The 22759-nt window shown below is 38.8% G+C and overlaps 1 protein-coding gene across 1 annotated transcript in view; it reads right to left on the bottom strand.

Annotated features, from left to right (window-relative positions):
- Window positions 1-1129: 1129 nt before the first annotated feature.
- The window catches only part of extl3 (exostosin-like glycosyltransferase 3), a 40916-nt gene continuing 19286 nt past the window's right edge, over window positions 1130-22759 (bottom strand). The window contains exons 2-6 of the mRNA XM_041250705.1: window positions 19531-22121; window positions 19155-19282; window positions 13060-13204; window positions 3057-3185; window positions 1130-1399 (exon numbers count right to left, since the gene is read on the bottom strand). Coding sequence (XP_041106639.1) covers window positions 1190-1399; window positions 3057-3185; window positions 13060-13204; window positions 19155-19282; window positions 19531-21684 — 2766 coding nt within the window. The 5' untranslated portion in view covers window positions 21685-22121 and the 3' untranslated portion in view covers window positions 1130-1189. The remainder of the gene's footprint in view (window positions 1400-3056; window positions 3186-13059; window positions 13205-19154; window positions 19283-19530; window positions 22122-22759) is intronic.

The following is a 22759-nucleotide window of genomic DNA, read 5'->3' on the forward strand; positions in this document are numbered from 1 at the left end:
AATCAAGATGCATTAGAAGTAGACTTGGTCAGTTTTTTTTTTCCCAGGCTGCATTATACATGATACTGTACCATCTCAAACCTTGTTCCAACATTAAGCACAGGCTGAGAGAATTCTCTATCAACTCCTCCTCAAACTAACACATAGTTGAGACACTGATGCTCAACATACATCATTTATGAATGAATTCCCCCACAATTAAAATTATTTAAATCTAAAAAAGGACCACCCCACCACAAGAGATGGCCACTAATGGCCATGTGAAGCACTTAGCAGGCTCTTCTGTGGAATCGTTATGAAGGTTACTTTATATCTTGTCCAGCCGGAAATGAGAAAATAAAACCGCTGCTCTAGGCAGACCATCTTCAACAAAGATGTGCACACACACACCCTCTTAACTACGACCAGACTCTTCCATCCTCTTCTCTCTCCGAGAACATGTATCTTATTTGCTTACTTTCTTTTAAAATTTCCATCACTAATGCCATGTCCCTGTTCACAAATGTGTAGTTTGGTGACAACAGCAAACACAAGGTTATATTTATAATTGTCTAAAACCCAAAGAATTTGGCTTGTCCCGCACATAGAAAAAATAAAATAAAATGTTATATACTCATACAACTTGTTTGTTTTATGAAATAATCCATACTCTTTACATCTTAATGAACAGTTTTTTAATATGTGCAATGACAAACAAATTTCTTTCAAAACCCTAGCCTGTACCTTGTATTTACTCCAGCCCCCAACAACAAATACAATTTTTATCTTTAAAATTAAAAAACTGAAAGGTAATACGCATTCTACAAGGCCACCAACTTAGTGTGGCTATCTATTTTTAGGTCCCTCATATTGCCAGAGATGAACGTTGGTCTGAGGACCACTAAGGCAAATGTCTTTAGTTGGCCAAATTTTGTGGCCACTAAGTTGACCTAGTTTGTTTACAGGCAACCAAAACTTAGTTGCAACTTGAGAAGAAGTGGTCACTAGCAAAATAATAACATTTTGTGTTTGTAAAAGTATCCATTGCTAAGTATATCTGCCCCCAATAGTGGTCCTGTAAAAAAAGCAGCAGCTGTGTTGTGCTTTCATTTGTTTGCCAGATACAAACAACTTAGCTTGAGACTCAGGCCAGTTTAACTTATTTATTATCACCCTCTCTCAAGTTCCTTCTCATTCCATCTTTGGCATTCTATATGAACTTAAAGCATTTGGTCTTGTCATGTGGTAGCCTTGTTTTAAAGAGCACAGAGTCCACGCGGAACTGTGTGTAGAGCAGTGGCATGTAGCCATACACCTTGACAAAGAAGTTGATGCATTTGTGCCGTTCATGAAAATGTGAGTCATCATGTGAGAGGGCCTGGGGGCAGCCAGGGCAGCGGAAGGTCCAGCGAGACGTAACCTTGAGAAAAAGAAAAACAAAGGTAAGAGTGGACTCATGCACACCTTTTTGCTGGACCTTCCTCAATTTTTATTAATACCGAAATTGCACAAATGAAAGACCCAAGATTGGGATTGTTAGAAAAAAATGTTTGATATTTGGGATGTCAATAGGTTAAGAATGAAATCAGAGCAATTTTTAAGCAGGTAGATTAATCAAGGTACTTACCTTTGTTTTGTACATAAACAGCTTCTTTGCTTAACATTATTAATGGGTCTACATATTTATCCTGATGTTTTTATTACTATTGCTATTAATGTTAATTTAATATAAAATCAAATCAACAAATAAAAGATCTGCATTTTCTCCACGGCAGTCCAATCATAAGTGAGCGCAAGCGGGACAGAAACAGTTGAAGGTGTTCTCTGCCTCTGCTAAAGGTCTTGAGAAAGTAATCAATGTGAGAGTCAAAGATCTGCCCCTTATTATACAGGTGTCTAATCATGAGTGAGCAGATGCGGGACAGAAACCCGAGGTTATTCTTCATTTCAGTTGAAGGTCTTGGGAGTTTAACCAATGGGAATGTCAAAGACCTGACCTGGTTTTGTAGCTGTCCAATCATTGAGGCGGGACATAAATATGCTAGCGTAAGAGTAGCTGAATTTCACACGATATTGCTTATTATAGTGTTATTGAGAATTACATCAAGGACAAAACAAGATTTCAAATTACTTTTTACAAATAAAAATATATAAATAAGACGAGAGGCACTGTAGTCGATTTGGTTATGAATCAACTTTCAAGAACTTTCTTAGAAAAAAATTGGAGATGGTTAAAAAAAAGGGAGGTATATATCACAACTAACCAAACTGACAGGGAGGGAAGGGACACACTTGCCACTTCCAAAATCTAAATTATTAAAAAGGTATCCGTGGCTTACCAGTCAATTAAAAAAAAATACTGCTGGTCTTCAGTACAGAAAAGATGATATGGAACAGGACTGGCTACAGCGATATCTAACAAAACATGAGCATTCCCAAAGTAACCTGCGAGCCACTGTAACACTTGAAACCTTTGGACAAACCTGGATTGATGTTCAACTTGATAAGCAGAAGCATAGGGATACAATACATCACAATGAGCAGCAAGAACTGGCTTTCAGAGGCACGATGAAGCACCAATTCCTCAAATAGAGGGAATTATGTGGAATTACTTTCTCCAACACTTTCTATGACAGCATGTTAAGCAATCACTTGTCAATATCCACAGTGTTCTCCAGTACTTTTCAAAAGACTAAATTCCCACTCCCATTTTTAGATTCTATTTATTTAGAAGTATTACTATGCAGGGAAGCTGCTATAAGGTCATTACCTTTATTAAAATTGTGGACGGAATTAATCTACCAATGAATCAGCTAATGCCCATAAATTAACCAATACAATTTTAATTGTGTGACAGCCTTAATAAAAACCAATAATACAATCCTCCTTTATTTACAGTTATATTTAATAAAACCCCTGGGAGAATCCCAATTTTGATAACAAATACAAAATATTGGACATTAAACAATTTCACCAAGTACTTTTTTGGACTACTTGAACCACTGTTGCTACAGAATGGGAGCTTGGACTCCGACTTGCTAAGGCCCCTGTCGAGCACAAACTGCATTTCCCCTTACCTTGATGGGTGGTTTCCTGGTTATGTGAGAGACCAGAAAGTTCATGGCAATGTCCTCGCAGTTGATATACTCATCCACCATGTCACGAATGGCCTGGGGCATCACATAGGAGTACAGGTATGCATAGTACTGGGACAGAAGAAACAAGATCATGCTGTCAGACAACTTTCAACACAGGAAACATTTCATCATTTATTAATTTTAAAGCTCTTATGAGAAATCTTTATCAAAAGTATTAGACAGAAAAAGGGTTGCAGAAAGTACAGCAGAAACTAAACATACTATAAATAGGGTATATTAAACATATACACCAGTGGAGGCTCCTTAGAGGAGGCAAGGGAAGCAGTGCCTCCGCAATTTCAAAGCGAAAATAACAATAACAATAATAATAATAACAACAACAATAACAATAATAATAATAACAACAACAACAATAAATGAAATACAATTATCGTCTAAAATTTAACCTAAAACCCTAGAGCAGTGGTGGGCAACTGGAATGAATGGAAGGACCACATGTGTGGCCCTAAACAGCCCTGAGGGCCACCAGACCCAACAACACACCCAAAAAAATACACAAAGAAATAATCAAATATATTCACAGACTAAAATATAAGCAAATACAAGAAATGTTACCATTTCAATTAAATAACAAATTGAATAGTAATACATGTGCAATTCATGCCACTAAATGTGACTTTTGGGAGACCATAGTTTTCAACAAGTCAGGCGTAAGCAAGGCTGGTGTTAGCACATCGTAGCTCAACAGAAATATTTCTGTTGCTAGTTTTTAATTTACTTATTCCACTGCCCTCACCAGTTTTTGAAGCAGCAGGCGTGTTTGACTGACACCCTTTCCACCGACTCGTCACAAATGTATTAACTTTGTATCGCTAAACTCAAACCTTCTTCTCTTCCCAATTTCACTGCAGTAAAAGTGTTGCACAAATTAAGTTTACTAATACTAACAACCATCTAGCAACATACCTTGCAGCAACCCAACACACAACAGTCATTCTCACAGTCAGACTTGACTATAAAATGTACAGTTTTAAGATAACCAATGTTTTTTTCTAAAAATATAATATCTTCAAGTTTTAACCTTCTACAAAATTGTTGCTTTTTTGGTTTAATTAAGAACAAGTACCATATTATTCCTAAAAACTGCTGCAGCTCTTATTCACTTAAGGGTGGCGGTAATTTGAAGTACTATGGTTTTCAAAAAGGTGCAATTTTTTATCGTGGTTTTTTATGGTATTTGACAACTTCAAACAAAGCTGTTGAGCACGCAGATAAGATCAGTGTTTGAATAGGTGAGGTCACACACCAGAGAGTCAATCTAACCCTTCATTTACCCTTTTCTTACAGCAGTTTCTAAAGCCAAAAGGGACACATTGCTAGAAAAATGTAGAAAGGGATACTTTTTTGTAGAAAGTGACGTGCAAGCTACAAGTTTCATGCAACTTTGTTACAAGCAACTGTATCAAAGGACTGTTGATTTTGTAGAAGCAACATTACATCATAGAAACCCTTTAGTATTATGAACTGTTTAAACAATGTTATGTTGGCATTATAGTTCAATATTATAAATTACAAAACAAAAAGATGTTTGGTACTGATGCTGAAGCATTAGAACATTCATGTTAAACTGCAATGACATGTTAACTGTGTTAATGCCGTGATAATGGCATGTTATCTGTGTGTTAACGGTATGTTATGTTTAAGTTCCCAAGCTGTGTTTTCAGTGGTCGTTTTGTCTCAAATAAAGGCTTTCATTTGATACAGCTTAATAGTAATGGATAAAGTGATTCCTATTTTTTGTTTAAAGCTGTTTGAACATTGCAGTTCAGCAGACGCAACCTGTAAATATTGTTACACACAGTTACTGATTTGTAGAAAATAACAAATGAAAAATCCTCACCTGCATAATTTTGTTCAAAATAATACAATTAAAAAACTAAATAATCACATTTCAACTTCTCTCCAGTTACAATTAAAATTTACATACATGTTTATAAAAAACAGAATATAATAATATAATGTTATAAAAAACAGAAAACATTCAAGCCAAAAATAACAAATTCAGAACAAAAACAATCTTTATTTTTTAGTGGACCACAATTGTTTTACAAGATATGAGACTAGGGTGTGTGAACTATGCATCAATTGCCGAGTCACTTACAACAACGTCTCACCCGAAAACTGGAGCACAAAGAGGTTAAGTGACTTGCTCAAGGTCACACAATGAATCGGTGGCTGAGCTGGGATTTGATCCAGCTGACCAAGCCTGTTTCTTTAACCACTGGACCACACAGCCTCCTATGGTAAATATTACAATCCTATATGTACACACATATTTAAGAATAAAGTTTATTTTGGATGACCGAGCAAGAAGGAGACCTATCAGAGAGGCTACCAAGAGGCCACTGGCAACTTTGCAAGAGCTACAGGCTTTTATGGCCAAGACAGATCAAAGTGTGCAGGTGACAACAATATCACAAGCACTCCACAAATCTGGCCTGTATAGTAGGGCAGCAAGAAGGAAGCCATTACTCAAGAAAGCCCACCTTGAATCCCATTTAAAGTATGCAAAAAAACACTCAGGAGATTATGTAGCCATGTGGCAAAAAGTTTTGCGCTCTGACGAAACTAAAATAAAACTTTTTGGCCTAAATGCAAAGCATTATGTTTGGCGCAAACCAAACACAGCGCATCACCCAAAGAACACCATCCCTACTGTGAAGCATGGTGGTGGCAGCATCATGTTATGGGGATATTTCTCATCGGCAGGGACTGGGGCAATTGTCAGGATAGAAGGGAAAATGAATGGAGCAAAGTACAGAGAGGTCCTTGAGAAAAACCTGCTGCCCTCTGCAAGAAAGCTGAAACTGGGACGGAAGTTCACCTTTCAGCATGACACCGACCCAAAGCACACAACCAAAGCTACACTGGAGTGGTGAAGGAACAAAAAGGTAAATGTCCTTGAGTGACCCAGTCAGAGACCCGACCTAAATCCAATAGAAAATTGGTGGCATGACTTGAAGATTGCTGTCCATCAACGCTCCCCAAGGAACTTGACAGAGCTTGAACAGTTTTGTAAAGAATGGTCAAATATTGCCAAATCTAGGTGTGCAAAGTTGATAGAGAACTATCCCAACAGACTCACCACTATAATTGCTGCCAAAGGTACTTCCACCAAGTATTAACTCAGGGGGTTGGAGACTTATCCAATTATGATCTTTCAGTTTTGTATTTTTAATATATAATTGTTTTCTCAATAAAAACTATTTTTCCCCTTGACAGTGTAGAGTATGGTGTGTAGATAAGTGGTAAAAAAAAATCATTTAAAATGCATGAAACTTTGAGGCCGACACAACAAAATGTGAAAAAAGTTCGGGGGTGTAGACTTTCTGTAGGCACTGTACATATACACAGTGCCAAGAAAAAGTTTGTGAACCCCAATGAAATTCCTTAGTTTTACCATGATAGCCTTCTTGAATCAGAAACAGTCTTTTCTTAAATATCCAATAGGGTTTATATTAACCAATTCCATGTCTTTTGAAACAAAATATAAATTAGACAAGCAATGAGTAAGTCAGATTCAGGGTATGTGAAAGTAAGTGAACCCCTGGTTTTATCAGCTGAATTAAAAGGGATAATTAGAATCAGGTGTTTAAATAATTAGGTAGCTCTTCAGGGGTGAGTTTGGGAGACCCCACCCTATATAAAGATCAGACACTTTGTGAGTTTGGTCTTCACCATACAGGTATGTGGAAGCACATCATGCCACGATCAAAAGAAATCTCTGAGGACTTCAGTAAAACAGGTATTGGATACATATCAGTCTAGAAAGGGTTACAAAACAATTTCTAAGGATTTGGAGCTCAACAATCCACTGTCAGACAGATTGTCTACAAATGGAGAAAATTCAAGACCACAGTAACTCTACCCAGGAGCGGTCTTCCTACCAAAATCTCTCCAAACCGGAAAATCATCAAGGAAGTCACACAGAACCCCAGAGTAACATCCAAGGATCTGCAGGCCACTCTCGCCTTGGCTAATGTGAGTGTTCATGACTCAACTATCAGAAAAAGACTGAACAAGAATGGTGTAGCCAGGAGGAAACCACTGCTCTCTAAAAACACTGCTGCCCGTCTGAAGTTCGCCAAAGAGCACATAGATGATCCACAAGACTTCAGGAACAATGTTCTCTGGATAGATGAGTCAAAGGTAGAACTTTTTGGCCTCAATGAGAAAGTCATGTTTGGCAAAAACCAAACAAAGTGTTCGAACAGAAGAATCTCATCCCAACCGTCAAGCATGGTGGTGGGAGCGTGATGGTTTGAGGCTGCTTTGCTGCCTCGGGACCTGGTCGGCTTGCCATCATTGACACAAGCATGAATTCTGCATTGTATCAGAAGATTCTAGAGGAGAATGTCAGGCCATCCTCCCGTGAGCTGAAGCTGAACCGAAAGTGGGTCATGCAGCAGGACAATGATCCTAAACATACAAGCAGATCTACAAAAGGATGGCTGCAGAAGAAGAAGTTCCGCGTTTTAGAATAGCCTAGTCAAAGTCCGGACCTAAACCCCATCAAAATGTTGTGGCAGGACCTGCAGCGAGCTGTCCATGCAAGGAAGCCCTCACATGTCAGAGCTGAAGCAGTTCTGTAAGGAGGAATGGGCCAAAATAACTCAAAACCAATGCGAGAGACTGACCAAAAGTTACAGCAAATGCTTACTTCAAGTCATTGCTGCTCAAGGGGGTGCCACCAGTTACTGAATCTAAAGGCTCACATATTTTTTTAAACATGGATACTGAATGTTGAATCATTTGTGGATAAATAAAGGTTGAAAAAGTATCATGTTTTTCTGTCATTTGTTTAATCAGGTTATCTTTATATATTATCATGAATTAGATTATGATCTAATAACATTTTAGGTTTGAAATATGTGAAAATCCTCAGGGGTTACAAAGTTTTTTTTTGGCACTGATTATATATATATATATATATATATATATATATATATATATATATATATATATATATATATATATATATATATATATATATATATATATTACACTGCCTATAGTAAGTATTGGACATTTTCACAGTTTGTTGTGTTACAACCTGAAATGTTGATGCATTATTTTTCCCCTTGGTTTACACAACCTACTCAACACTTTGAAGAGGCAAGAGATTTTTTATTGAGAAACAACAGTTAATTAAAAAAAAAAAACACAACTGAAATGTCTTGGTTAGATAAGTATTCACCCCCCCCCCCCCCCCCCAAGAACAACCTTTGGCAGAAATTACCTTTGGCAACAATTACCAGGTTTGCACACCTGGATCGTGCAATATTCGCCCATTCTCCTTGGCAAAAGCTCTGTCAAGTTGGATGGGGATCATTGGTGGACAGTCTTGCCACAGATTCTCAATCGGATTCAAATCCGGGCTTTGACTGGGCCACTCTAGGACATTCACTTTCTTGTTTTTAAGCCACTCCAGTGTCGCTTTGGCTGTGCGCTTGGGGTCATTGTCCTGCTGAAAGGTGAATCTTTTGCAGACTGAAGTAGGTTTTCCTCAAGGATTTGCCTATATTTAGCTCCATCCATTTTTCCCCTCTATCCTGACAAGCTTCCCAGTCCCTGCCGATAAAAAGCATCCCCATAACATGATGCTGCCACCACCACGCTTCACAGTAGGGATGGTGTTACCTGGGTGATGTGCTGTGTTGGGTTTGCGCCAGACATAATGCTTTGCATTTAGACAAAATAGTTCAATTTTTGTTTCATGGGACCACAGAATCTTTTGCCACATCTTTTCAGAGTCTCCTATATGCCAAGCAGGACTTTAAATGGGTTTTTTTCAGAAATGGCTTCCAGCTATTGTTGACACATTGGCAGTTTCTCCCATCTCAACCATGGAACGCTGTAGGTCTTTCAGAGTTGTCACTGGCCTCTTGGTGGCTTCTCTGACCAATGCCCTGGCTGCTCTAAGCAGATTCTGTGTGGTGCCATATACCTTCCACTTCTTAATGATCGACTTGACTGTGCTCCAAGGGATATTCAAAGCCTTTCAAATCTTTTTATACACTTCCACAGATCTGTGCCTTTCCACAACTTTATCCCAGAGTTGTTTTGAAAGCTCCTTGGTCTTCATGATAGTATGGTAGCACACAACCTGCAGCAATCTGTACCCCAAAAAAAGAACACCCTTCCGTCCCACAGCAGCTATCTCACATGAGAAATGGAACACAGAATCAGTCTGACAAACAAGCTAGTCAACCTAAATTTGCTCCTGCAAGACCCCTTGGCATTCAGCTGAACACAGGCAGCAGTTATACACTTTGTCACCCTCCTTGTTTTTGCTACTTTTGTAAGTATGTTCATAATTTGGTATAGGTAACAAAAACCTAGCTAAACAAAGAGGGCGAGTCTGAGATTGCTGAGGTTTTTTTTTTTTTTTTTTTTTTTTTTTTTTTATACATGGAATTCCAGTTTGTGCCCTTTCATTTGATATTAGACACTTGCATGTCACCCCTACAGCTATGGAGTTGTAGGCATAGATCTGAAAACAGTGAACACAAGCAAAAATTCAAAAAACTCCAAGACCATCAAGCATGAAGGGAAAAATGTTACTGCTATAAAAAAAATTTCAGTATTTAGTCAGAGATTATCACCTTGGATAAAGACGTCTCCCAAATGAACTAATAACAACAAACCACTACTTTAACATTACAGCAATTTTTTACACTTGGCGAGTATACATTTAGCTGACACGTTAAATCTGGGTTTTTAATAAATAAACCAGTCAATTTAAATGTATTTATTTATTTTACACTTGGGAGTCAACATTTAGATAACATTTCTAACAAATAAATCTGTGAAACTACATGCAACATAAATCTTTCTTACACTTGCTAATTCAACATTTACCTAACATAAATCTGAAAAACATTATCATTTAGCAATTAAATATCTGAAAAAATAAAATGAGTTTTCACAAAATAAATATTTATTTTGCCAGTTAAATCTGAAACTAAATGTACAGAAGAGCTTCGGCCATGCAAGAAAAATAAAAACTCAAATGAAATTTCGCATTTGAAATTCTACATACCAGCTGGGTGTGGGGAAAAGCCGAGGAGGCAGAACTCTGAACTCTTGCTGACAGCACTGCTGCCTGAAGCCTCAAATTCACTTCTGCTGTGCTTTAACACAGTCTAAAACTGTCTTTTCTAGTATAAATTATAGAATATTATAGAATTATATCTGTTTGAAAAAGCAGCTAAAGTTTGGAGTACGCATGTTTTACACAAGACTGATCAATAATTAATCTATGTTTCTCTTTAGGCAATATAGAGTTTTTAATTAAGGCTGTTTTAGTAATAGAGCGTCTTGCCCCATCGATCATTTTTATACTGCATTGATGCGTCTCTGAAAAAAAAAAAAAAACATAAGTTTGGAGCAATGAAAATTAATTTCCATTTAGTACTATAATGATGTCACCAACGGTGTCTACAGTAAAAAAGGTATCATTCCTATATGAAGAACGGTTTGCCCCAAAGTAATTTCACATTTTTTTACATAGTGTTCGCATATATATATTAGAAAAAACAAATAATGTTGATATTGTATATTAAACTTTAAATCTACAGTATTAAAATAACACTACAGTGTCTTCCCATTATTTCTGTTTATACTGTATGTATTACGCACTTTAAATAAAATATTTTGGATGACAAATGCACTCATTTTGAAAGAGGTTACAGTACCTGCTCATGAGATATTAAGATATGCCAGTATTATATTCATTTTAGACCAGCAATATAACATTTAAACATACATTCTCTAGTGTAGCACCAACTCCAATTTTATGAAAAAGATTCATTCATCTGAATTAGGACGTTTAGCATAAGTGGTATTCCATGCCATACAAAACTCGCTACATCAGCTTCTCAACTGAACGCGGAAAGGCACTTTGTTGTGGTTTATTTCATAATGACGTCTGAGATTGCTTGCTTTGTACAAACTAGAGTGTGTAAGAGATTTGTTGCAGATCAGACAGAAGCAAACTCTTCCTCCCTGGCTTAAAGGCTCATACTTTCGTTTATAACTCACAGTGGGTTTGCTCAATGCCACTGTCTCCACGAAATGAATGAACAGTTAATTCAAAATTATGAAATACTTTCAACTCTACATCCGGCTCTCACTGGAGGTGACAAAGCGCAATGAGTGGTGTTAAAAGTCATCAAGTGACGATATGTCCTTGCAGTGAACATGCACACTCAAAGAAACAGGACAGAAAAAAGAATAAACAATAAGTAACACTTGTGTTTGCTTTTACTTGTTTTCTCTTTTGTTTATTATTCTTTCTTCAGTTCATTCGAGCTGCAAAGTGTGCTGCACCAGCATTTCACCAGAAGCCGCGGTTTGGCCTCCACTGGTATCTACATTGCTGTCTGCCAAGCCTGCAGTGAAATGAGCGTTCCATTAAGTTCAGTAGTTTCTGTAACAGATGGAGCTACTTGTATCTGGTAAACATCGGGGACTAGTTGCTGAAATGGCAAAAGCAGCAGCCAGATTTGTTGGAATTTCACTGTATTGTGCATCAACAGGCTCTCTGCAGCAAGTTAGGAGACGGTTTCATGAAGGGAACAATGAACAGAGTTGTTAGTGTACTAAACTTCATTCGTACTCAACCTTTACTACACCACCGTTTTGCTTTTTGCTCCATGACTTCTGTACACAAAAAAACCAAAAAACATTTCAGCTGCTGTTCCTCCTTTGACATACTGACAGCTCTCATTTTAAATACTGACAGCTCTTGCGCTCTCTGTGCTGTCGCTCATTACATTCTCCATTGCTGTCTACGGCCACTGATTTAAAAAAAAAGTTTGTAATTTCACCAGCGCTGACATTATTCTCTCTCCCTTGGCTCTAAAGTCTGGTTTAACTGGCTTATTCCAAATGTTATGTAATATAGACATATACAGTAACCAATCATGTAAATTTGGGGATGAGACCGATTGCTTTAGATTTTGAAATATGATGCAAAAGTGTAAGTAACGCATTCTCTCATACTTTCCTATGGACATATTACTAATCACAAAAACGGTTAGATTTCTTGGATTGCGTAGTTTCCATCAAGCATCTCATAATTTGTGTATAACTAGTATTAACGTCAGTACACGGGAAGCGGCATGGAAAATCAGTTCAAGGACTCTGCTCTGAGTGGCAGCTTTGGGCTGTTTCCAGAGATGCAGTTGGCCGATTAAGGTCTTTTTACATTATTGTACAAGGGCAAGGTAAAAAAAACAACAAAAAAACCAAAACAAAACATTTTTACATTGAATGTATTCTTAAGTTTGCATATTATCCATAAATTAAAGATCTGAACTTTGAGACATGTTAATGAAGGCATATACTTGAGAACAATAAAATAAAAAAAACATGAAATCATAATATTGGTTTTGGCATTGATGTTGCAGAGAACATCAGCTTCTCAACTGAACGCAGAAAGGCACTTTGTTGTTTTGTTGGATACAAAACACGAACAAAAAGCTGAGAAGGAGTCGCAGAGATGTATGTGGAATGCAAAGGGACAGAGACAGCACTATAGAACTGGGCTGATGTGATCACGTGGCATATGAAATGTGATGTTAATATTTTAGGAGATACATTCTGGTCATAATACATACCAAACGGACGGTATTGAACTTAGATAGGATTAAAAATGTAAACAGAATGCTTGGCTGTATATTCAAAAAGAAAGAGAGTTGAGTACAAATCAAAGGAAATGATGAGATTGTAGAATGCACTGATGAGACCTGACTCAGAATACTGTGCTCAGTTCTGGTCACATTACCAAAAGTACACTGTGGCCCTGGAGACAAACAAAGAGCAAGTTTGAGGGCAATTAACTACTAGAAATTGGACGACCATTGATGGGTTAAATTAAACTGTCTTATGTTCTTATAATCTTTTATTGGCTCCTTACCTTGTGAAAAAAGGCAGCCCCTGTCAACACCATGGACAGCTCACATGAATAGTTGGAGTTGTAGAGCCATGACTGGTGGTTTACATCCCAGGCATGATACCTCCCTGGAAACCCCACGATTCGGTCCCTGGCTTCCCGCCACACGCTGAGGATGAAAGACAACATATAAGGTACATATAAGGTAAAAGAAGCCAAACCCAACTGTGCTTACTTTCAGTTTGTCATGTTAAACTACTGTATATCTGTACTATAGTAATTGATGTGTTACGGTTCATGTGTAAAGTCTGTAAATGTACAGATTAGCCAGTAAATGTGTAGATTTAACAGCTCATTGGTCAATCTATAAAATAAATGGTATATGTGTAGCTTTACCAGCTTATATGTATAACTAAAGAGATTGTAGCTATAATGCTACAGCATTTGAGGTTTATTTGGAAATAAAGTAATGTCAGTGCGCTTAAATGGAAAAAAAAAAAACCCCAAAAAAACCAAAAACGATTTCTGGAACATCTGTTACGTACTTGGGTAAATTAATTCATTTATTTTTCTAAACTCTAGCCTTAGGATTTATTTATTTATTTTTTTTATTAATCTTTCTCAAATTTCACTACATGCCTTCTTGCAATATTATTAGTTTTATCATTAACTATTATTATTATTATTATTATTATTATTATTATTATTATATAATAATAATAATAATAATAATAATAATAAAGAATAGCACCCCGTTGGCCTCTACTGTTCTTTGAACTTTGAAGACTATACTATATTCTACCAGAGATTAATAGTACACTACATGCTGAAATTTGATTTGCTTGTGGACTCCATATTTTTAATGTAGCAACGTTACTTTTAACAAACTGCATTGTTCAAAGGTCAATGTTAAGAATTTTTGGATAGAACATACATGTGTTCCACAGTAACCATGACCCTATCTGCACTCTGTAAAAAGCAAGTTTTTCATCTGACCTTTAGCAGAAGTAACAGTTCACATGCAACGGCATTTTTTGACAGAACATATACGGGTTGCTATATGTGTTTCATAGTAACCATGTCTATCTGCACTCTAAGGAGTTATAAGCAAGTTTTGCATTTGACCTTAAGGAGTGGTCAAAGGTCATGGTCAAGGCCATTTTTGAATAGAGCACACATGGGTTCATTTGTGTATTCTATAGTTACTATGACACTTTCTGAACTCTCAAAGGAGTTCTAAACAAGTTTTGCATTTGAGCTTTAGCAAGGTCATATGTGCAAATATGTGCAATTTGACCGGCCCATGGTGGCCATTTTTTTTTTTTTTTTTTTTTTTTTTATGTAGCAACTTCCTTTGCACAAACTTGACAGACAACCTTGCCAAGGCTATGTAAGCAAAGTTTTGCTTCAAATGACATAACTGTTTCAGGTGAAAAAAACACGTTTGAATATTTCTGACAAATCCAATATGGCCGCCTATCCATGTAACCAATCGACTTCTTGAACCATAAATCTAGACCATAAGGATAGTCTACTGCAGCAAGTTTCACATCTCTGTGAAAAGCGATTTCAGAGAAGAATTTTTTAAATTGTCAAAAATTCTCGAAGAATCCAATATGGCCACCAAACCATGTGACCTATGACCTTCATTTTCACTCTAACAACTTCACAAAGGCCTCTACCACCCTACCTAGTTTCGCGAGTTATCATGCAATGGTGTTGATTTTACGGACATGGCTCGAAAAATCCAATATGGCTGCCAAAACATGTGACCAATCATCTTCATTCTTTTGTTGACATTAATTTCTCATAGGACTCTACTACTGTATGAAATTTCATCACTCATTATACCATAGAGAAACACTGCAATATATGCAAATTGACCATAGCTGAAATTCTGGCTTGGAAGCCTATTAATAATAATCCTAACAATTACAATAGGGCTCCAGCAACTTTGTTGCTTGGACCCTAATAATAATAATAATAATAATAATAATAATAATAATAATAATAATAATAATAGGCTTCCAAGCCATTTTGGCTGGGAAGCCGAATAAGAACAACAACAACAACAATTTAAACTATCAATGTTATTTAGGATTCAACTTTTTTTTTTTTTTAAAGCACAGAATAATATTCTACTCAGTTCATTGTTGGATTTAATGTAGCATCAAGTCTGTTCTGCACACAACTCGCTATCCTATTGTTGTCTTCAGATGATATTTTTCAAAAATCCAAACACCGCTCTTTTGAGACTTATTTACTGCATTTTGATCACACCTTACACAGCACTGAGAAAATGAATGTCAGTGTTCTTATTGCATTAAGTGCATCTGACCAAACATTTAATTCTGTGCTGGAAGAAATTCAAGCATGAATATTGGTGTAAATTATCAGCTAAAATAACAGAAACTGTTGATAGCTGACTGTGTTTCTTTCCCTTATATTGGTGTCATGCCAATAGGTGGTGCACCCCTACATATGGTTTAGCATCAGTGGAGGTTTGCCACTTAAAAGACATAACATGAACACATTTCAGATGTAAACCGAACACTAACCCTAACCCCCAGGCGACTCGGGAAACGGAGGCTGAAACACGCGTCCTCCGAAATGTATTCCTGCCAATCAGTCATTTTTCACACTGCGTATCCACAGCGAAGCCACCAGACCTATAGTGCCAGAGGACAACACAGATCTGAACGGCTCCACTGCAGACCTGCAGGCGCCCTGTCAGCCACAGGGTTCATTGGTGCGTGGTGAACCGTGGATTGCCCTGCCGACCTAATCTCTCCCTACCTGGGCAGCACTCAGCCAATTGTGTGCCACCTCTGGAAGTTGCCTTACTCTAAATGAGTGAAGTTAGTATTAATAATTTTCTTTTAGAAAACTATAGTGGATATTGCAGACGTTCTAGTAAACACAGTGCACTTCTCAGTCGATGTTGTCGGTGCTGAAGTCAGGACGACACCAAACCAACCACAAAACCTCCAATTTCCAAAAGCAAACATGAGCACACAGGGGGTGTTTAAATCTAGCTGGTACACTAGGTTTCCTTGGACAATGGGACTCAGCCCAGCAAAAAGCATTTTGTCACAATTGTCGAATGGCTGAACACTTATTATTTCATTTTCCAAATGTAAGGAGGAAGCATTAGAATCTATTGGGTTTTGCAACTAGAAACAGGCCACGAGATTTAGTGCATATGATAAAACACATCATCATCAAGAAGCTGTGCACTGGTACTTCAGGTACCAGTGTTGTCTGTCAAAGCATCTCACAACACTAAATCAGCACAGAATGCTTGGGTTATAAATTTCTAACCAGGCAGTGTATGTCAACATGAGGAAGTACTGATGCCAACAGCAACCTACGTCAGCTACTTCATTTCGTGCAGGGGACTCGGCTGATCTTGGGAAATGGTTTAGAAAAAAGCAAAAATGGTTAGGTCACGATATTGAAAATGAAATGTTCGAAATAACAGCAAACACTATCAAAGAGGGTCAAAGAAGATGATTGCTATTCGTCGATTGTTGATGAAAGATGTGTGTCATGTCAGCAAAAGTTTTGAAATCTGAGGATTTTGTTGGTCTGTACAGCACAGACAGAACTGATGCTGCTACACTGACCAACATTATTAAAAGATGTGACTAAGACTTGATTTGACATTGGACAACTGCCGTGGACAGTGTTACAATGAGGCAAGTGCAATATCTGGGATATATTCAGGAGTGCAGGCCAGGATCCTTGAAGAGCAGCCCAAAGATTCTTGTGTTCACTTTTCAGCACATGCACTCAATCTAGTTTTACAGGAGGCTGCAAGATCAGACCCCCTTCTCAGAGATACCATAGATTTGGTTTGTGACATTGTAAACCTTGTGCGCGACTCACCAAAACGCCTGGCAATGTTTTCCAAATGGCAATGAAAGATTCAACAAAACTTAGCCAATTGTGGCCAAAAGGTTGACTGTGCGTTGTCCATCCATCAGAAGCATTTTGCAAAATTACAAACCCTTGTTACAAGTGCTTCAAGAAATGTCAGAAAAAGAATCTGGCCCGGGAGGTAGTAAAGCAGCAGGGCTTATTAGGCAACTACAGGGGTTCAAAACAGTGTTTGGACTTGAACTGAAATTGTCTTTTCCAAATCAGAAGACTACAGCAGAGCTTTACAAAAGTTCAAAAATCACTGTGTGTAAAACCAAAATGGCTACTGACTGTTTAAAACAATGGCAAGCCGGAGAACAGAGGACTCGTTCCAAGCACTATGGAACAAAAATAATAAAATAGCAGAGAGCTTAGATTTCGAGGAAACAAAACGTGTCAAAAAAAAAAAAAAAAAAAAAAAAAAAAAAAAGTTAGATGAGTCTCAGGAATTCCTTTTCCTGCAAACGAAGAGAAATGTTCAGGGTGCAACACCGGTTACCATTAATTTACATCTTAGTAAGTGAAACAGACAGAAGGTCAGAGCAGCTGATCTTTAAAATGTGCAAAAAGAGAAGAGAACAGAGGCACACTATTTCATAGATGTCAACACGCCTCAAAGTCCAGCTAACTATGCTGCCAGACTAAAGGTCTTTTCACATGTCAAAGCGTCAGCGTATTTTGATGCTGTCAAGTTGCTTTCACACCAAAGGCGTTCAGATAATTGGAACACAAGAAATGGCAAACCTGTGATGCACAAGGTTGTAATTTATTATTAAATAATCTACTTATTAATTATTAGTTGTTCAGGTGGATGGAGCTCTGTCCCTTAAAATAAAAACCTAAACAACCATAGTTAAAACAAATACAGAGCACAGCGCAAATAAGAAAAATATCAAATTATTATTATTATTATTATTATTATTATTATTAACAATAATTACCCTACTGTTGACGTAAGTTCGTCTACCTTTTCATTTCCAAATGCTGCTTACTGCCGGCCCACTCTGTTTTTTGCTCCTTTTTTCCTGAGAAAACTGGTCCTGCGAGCTCTTTTTAACTCAATCAGTTATTAACTACATCCGAGTCACAAGACGTGCAAAATGAGTAAAACAAGCAACACTTTAACCAGAATGGAACCGTTAATGTGTTGCACATTTTTATACGTAGGCTACGGTTGAAGTTCTTAATCTTAAAAAAAAAAAAAAAAAAAAAAAAAAAAAAAATTATACAACTATTCAGTTTAAAGATACAATTTGTGTTTGAAACACAGCTCTGTACTCATGCCGTTCTCCACAAATAAGCACAGTAGTAAGCATACTGATGACTGGACATTTATGTATTTAATGTCTATCCTAAAATTAAATAATGTAAAATATACATAAACATGAAGATTATACACATTATATGTATAAATGTATTCATTTAGTTCAGATGGAGGTCTGCTTAACACGTCGGGTCTCATTTTCTGTTAAAAATCCTTGAAAGTTCTCGTTTTCTTTACTGTAGCTCTATTTGTTTCCAATATCTTTAAGGACACTATTTCTGCAATATCTACTATTTTAAAATCACTCATTTGCATTAGGCCGAGCTCTGTGTTAATGAGTAGGGGCTACCTGTTGATGTTTGTTGTCATGCCAACGAGGGAGTGAGAGCTGGAGTGTGATTGGTTAGAGAGACAAATTAATGCCGGACGCGCACAGAAAAATAGGACAAGGTCTATTTTTGACGTCGTCGGTTTTATGCGACCCGTCCGTTGTAAAATCCTCCATAGGATGTACTGTATTCTAAAAAAAATTATTTACGCCGGACTATGACACCTTGATGCGACGCGCTCAGTGTGAAAGGACCTTTACTTTCAAACCCAGACAGCAAAATCACCACTGTGAGGGATGTTATTAGCCATACAGTGCTAAAGGTGCCTTCATCTGCCTCAGTTTAGAGAAGTTTCTCAAGCCGGAAAAGACTTTACACTTGATACATTGATACTCATATGCTTTTGTTGAAATTGAAGCAGTCAAAAGGGCACTAGATGTAAAACAGCTATTTACAATAGCCAAACATTTGAAAATAGCTGTACAAAATAATAATAAACATATATTTGATCTTAGTGTCAATTAAGGATGGATTTAGGGGCAAATGTGAATGATGACAAAATCAACATAATCTCTTTCCCTAGCATGTGATCAAATTATGCTCACCGAAATCCAAACATTATCTCATCATGGCGGAGATGGGCATCATCATCAATGGACAAGATCGCCTCTGTCTCGATGGCATCCCACGGTAGGAAACGGTTGTTCAAACTATTTTTCTCTGTTCGCACAACCTGGAGGAAGGTGTAGGGCATAGAAAATAGGAGTAAAAATGCCATTAGGCAAACATCACTGCAGGCTCACTGTCTCTCCAATTTTAATTCTCTCTAATTAGTACCGCAGTCCTGACTGAAGATAATTTATTATGAAGGACATATTACTTCAGGTTAGCTGCCAGGCTAACACTGAATATTTTATACATTTACAATTTAACAAAGAAACCAAAAGTATTACATTTGGGGAAGGTGTTTCAATTGCTTACCATGATGGGGACCCCAATGTCTGGCCAGAGCAGGTCATCTGAGGGGGGCTTTGGGGAGTTCCAGACCACTACCACTTTGTTGAGATAGGGTAACCCATTGAGCCTTTCCAGCGAGTTCATCAGCACCTCCTCCCTCTCGTAGGTCAGCATTACCACCGTGAACTGCTCCCGAGGCACATTGCCCCCCAATGCTGCCTGGAACTCCTTCCCAGAGCCACCTGCACCCCCACCAATGGGGCGGAACCCTGTTCCTGAGCCCAAGAATTTGGCCTCGGAGGGCAGGGCAGGGTCCAGTGGTGTGTGAGGAAAAAGGTGAAATGGCCCAGGAGGCCGGTTCCAGCCGTGGAATGTGTCTGCTGCTGTGAAGGTAAAATTACGCAGGTAGCGTGGTGATGCATAAGGTGGCTCAGTCTCCACAGGACCCAAGTCGAGGTCACCATTATCTGCCATGTTGGGATCTGTACCAGCAGCCTTGCCAGACTTGTGAGGGATCTCCTGGGCCAGTTCCTCCCGGATGGGGGTGGCGGGAATCTGAATGCGAGTTCTTAGGGCAGCCAGAATGGTTCCGAAAACATTCTCGGCTGTGGAGAAATAGGTCTCCCAAAGGAAGCGCCCTTGTCGGCGCATGACAAGCAGGTCGTTGTCAGAGATGCTACGTATGAGGAAGTGTACTTCTGTAATACGTGGTTTGGGGATTATAAGTGCAGCTTCACTCCAGTGTATCAGGTCATGGTATGGCATTCTGGCCTGGTCACCCAGAACCACAGGAATAGCACCCATTTCCAGGGCCTCAAAGAGTCGCATGCCACAACCAGCTGAGGCCACCATTCTGCCGTCACCCGGTGCAATCACCAGTGCAAAAGTGGAGACCCTGAGAAGTTTGAGTCGCTCCTCCCGCTCCCCACATAGTGCCCATTCTGTAGGAAGACTGGGCTGAGGGTGATTCTTGCAGGTGAACTCCACCAGCACCCGGTCAAGGCGACTGTCCTGAACTGCCTTCAGTGTGCCAATTATGCGGTCATCGTAATCTGCAGGAGGGTCCCCTTCCATCTCCTCGAATGAGCGGGGGGGTGCCTCCTGCAGGCTGCTATGCAAAGACTCCACTTTCTCCCCCTGAAAAGTAAAGAGGTACTTCCTTTTCACAGGCACCTGTGGAGGCACCTCTAGAAAGTTGGGCTCTGAGAGGGCATGAACCAAGGGTGAGGTGACTAGATCAAAACTGGGCCGGTACTGATTCTCAAAGAAAGTGGACTGGGCCACAGCAGCCCGGCCCAGGCTGATGTTGGAAAGAAAGTTTTGGGTCAGTGATTTTCGGGACAAATGGACCAACAAGTGGTTGTGCCCGTCTTTCCTCCAGTAAGGTAGAGCATGGAGCTGCCTCTCCAAATCTCCTGGGGTCAATGATAAAGGCTCTTGAAGTTCACCAACAAGGACCACATAGAGACAGGCAATGCTTGGGTTATCTGTGACATAAATACTACTTTTTGCAGAAGTGGCAAAGGCCTGTTTGACAAGTGGGTCCAGGGCAGCACCCCAGGCATAGCTGTCTGCGTCATAAACATAAACAGGGAAGCCAGAAGTTAGCGGGCAGCGGGAGTAGTCAAAGCAGGAGTGCAACCGACAGGAGCGGTGCGATTTAGGCAATGGCAGGCCTGTGTCATCCTTATCTGGAAATAAGCGGACAGGCAGAGAGAGCTTGGGCTGGTTCTGGGCCATCAGCTCCTTGTAGGAGTGCTCAGTTTGGCTGATGACATTCTTAAGTTGAAGAAGGTCCTGTTTGGCATTTTCAATGCTTTTTTTACAGGCCTCAATCTTCAGGTTGAGTCGGGCAATTTCTCCATTGAGATCCTGGCGCTTGGACTCCAGCTGCAGCAGCTCCTCACTCACAGACTCACGAATACGGCACAGGTCCTGCACATGCTTCACCTCACAAAGCTCACTGTCTGGTCGTGGGCCAAATATTCGCTTGCCAGCCTCCTCCGATTCATCAATAGTGGTGAGGTAGTAGTGGGCAATCAGTGGAAAAAAGACCAGGATAACAAACAGCGTGAAACTTAACCAGGTCAGTCTTATTCGGTTAGACCAGCGCAGCACCCAGGGTTGGGCACCATTCCCTGTGCCACCCCCGTTACGTAGCATGGTATAGCCAGTCATGTGGCAGGTATGCTTGTCTTGCTTTTTAATTTAATAAATACATTAATATAAAAACAAAGTGAAAATATTTTATATCATGTGGGATCTGGAGCCATAATAACATAACAGCTTAATGTCTTTTTTGGGTTAATCAAAGAAATATGATATTGGTGAGGCACTAATAGAAATGAAATTTGATCTTTCTCTCCCCTCAAACGTTATTTAATGTATTAATTCCCAATTTGCCAATCTTTTATTGGCCATTTTTATTAGCCTTGCCGCTCTAGATTCCTTGCCATGATCAACACTAGCAGATGGAGGAGTGCGAGTTTCCATGGTAACAGGGTGGCCAAAACAGAAGCTGCCAATCCTGAGCAGTGGCAAACAGCATCATGGAAACAGGCCCAAGGATAATGGATTTGCCATTTGAGCAGGAGTAGATATTCAAGGATTCACAGCTGAAAAAGAATTACAAAAATACAGGGTTAGAAACGTTTCAGCACTAAGTGACTTTACAGAAACTGTTCAGGATAACTAAATAGCCAATCCACTCCCTTCAAGCTTGAATGACCAATCCCCCCCGCCCGCCTCCAAAAGAAGTTTCGAGTCCAACTCATACTACACAGGTTATTCAACAATCCTACAGTTAATTTATCTGACAATGTTGTAACAATAAAAAACTGTTGTATGTGGTTTTTCTTTTCTAATTATGTTAGGGACTATTTTCCTCAGCATAAGGTTACCCGGTGAAATATCAGAAGTTCAAGGTAAATGCAGGTTTTAAATTTTTGGTCATTGAAAATTAAACTTTCTTATTTTTTTCAAAAAGAGCACATATACATAAAACATGAAAAACTAATAAAATAAATGTTATGCACTAAACTTGTGTAAATAGGTATAGAAAGCTGTATGCACAGATCAAATTATAAAACATAAACAACTAGTGTGAACAGGCTGGCTGTAGGGGTGATGTCAGGACAGAAATTAATACACAGACAGGCAGTACTGGCAGGTGAAGTGGAGACGCTGCAACGTTCAGTAACTATTAACTTGAATCTTGGCCCATGAACTCATTTGTGCAATCCCAGTGCTCACA

Source organism: Polyodon spathula, chromosome 5 (genome assembly GCF_017654505.1).
Source record: "Polyodon spathula isolate WHYD16114869_AA chromosome 5, ASM1765450v1, whole genome shotgun sequence".
NCBI lineage: Eukaryota > Metazoa > Chordata > Actinopteri > Acipenseriformes > Polyodontidae > Polyodon > Polyodon spathula.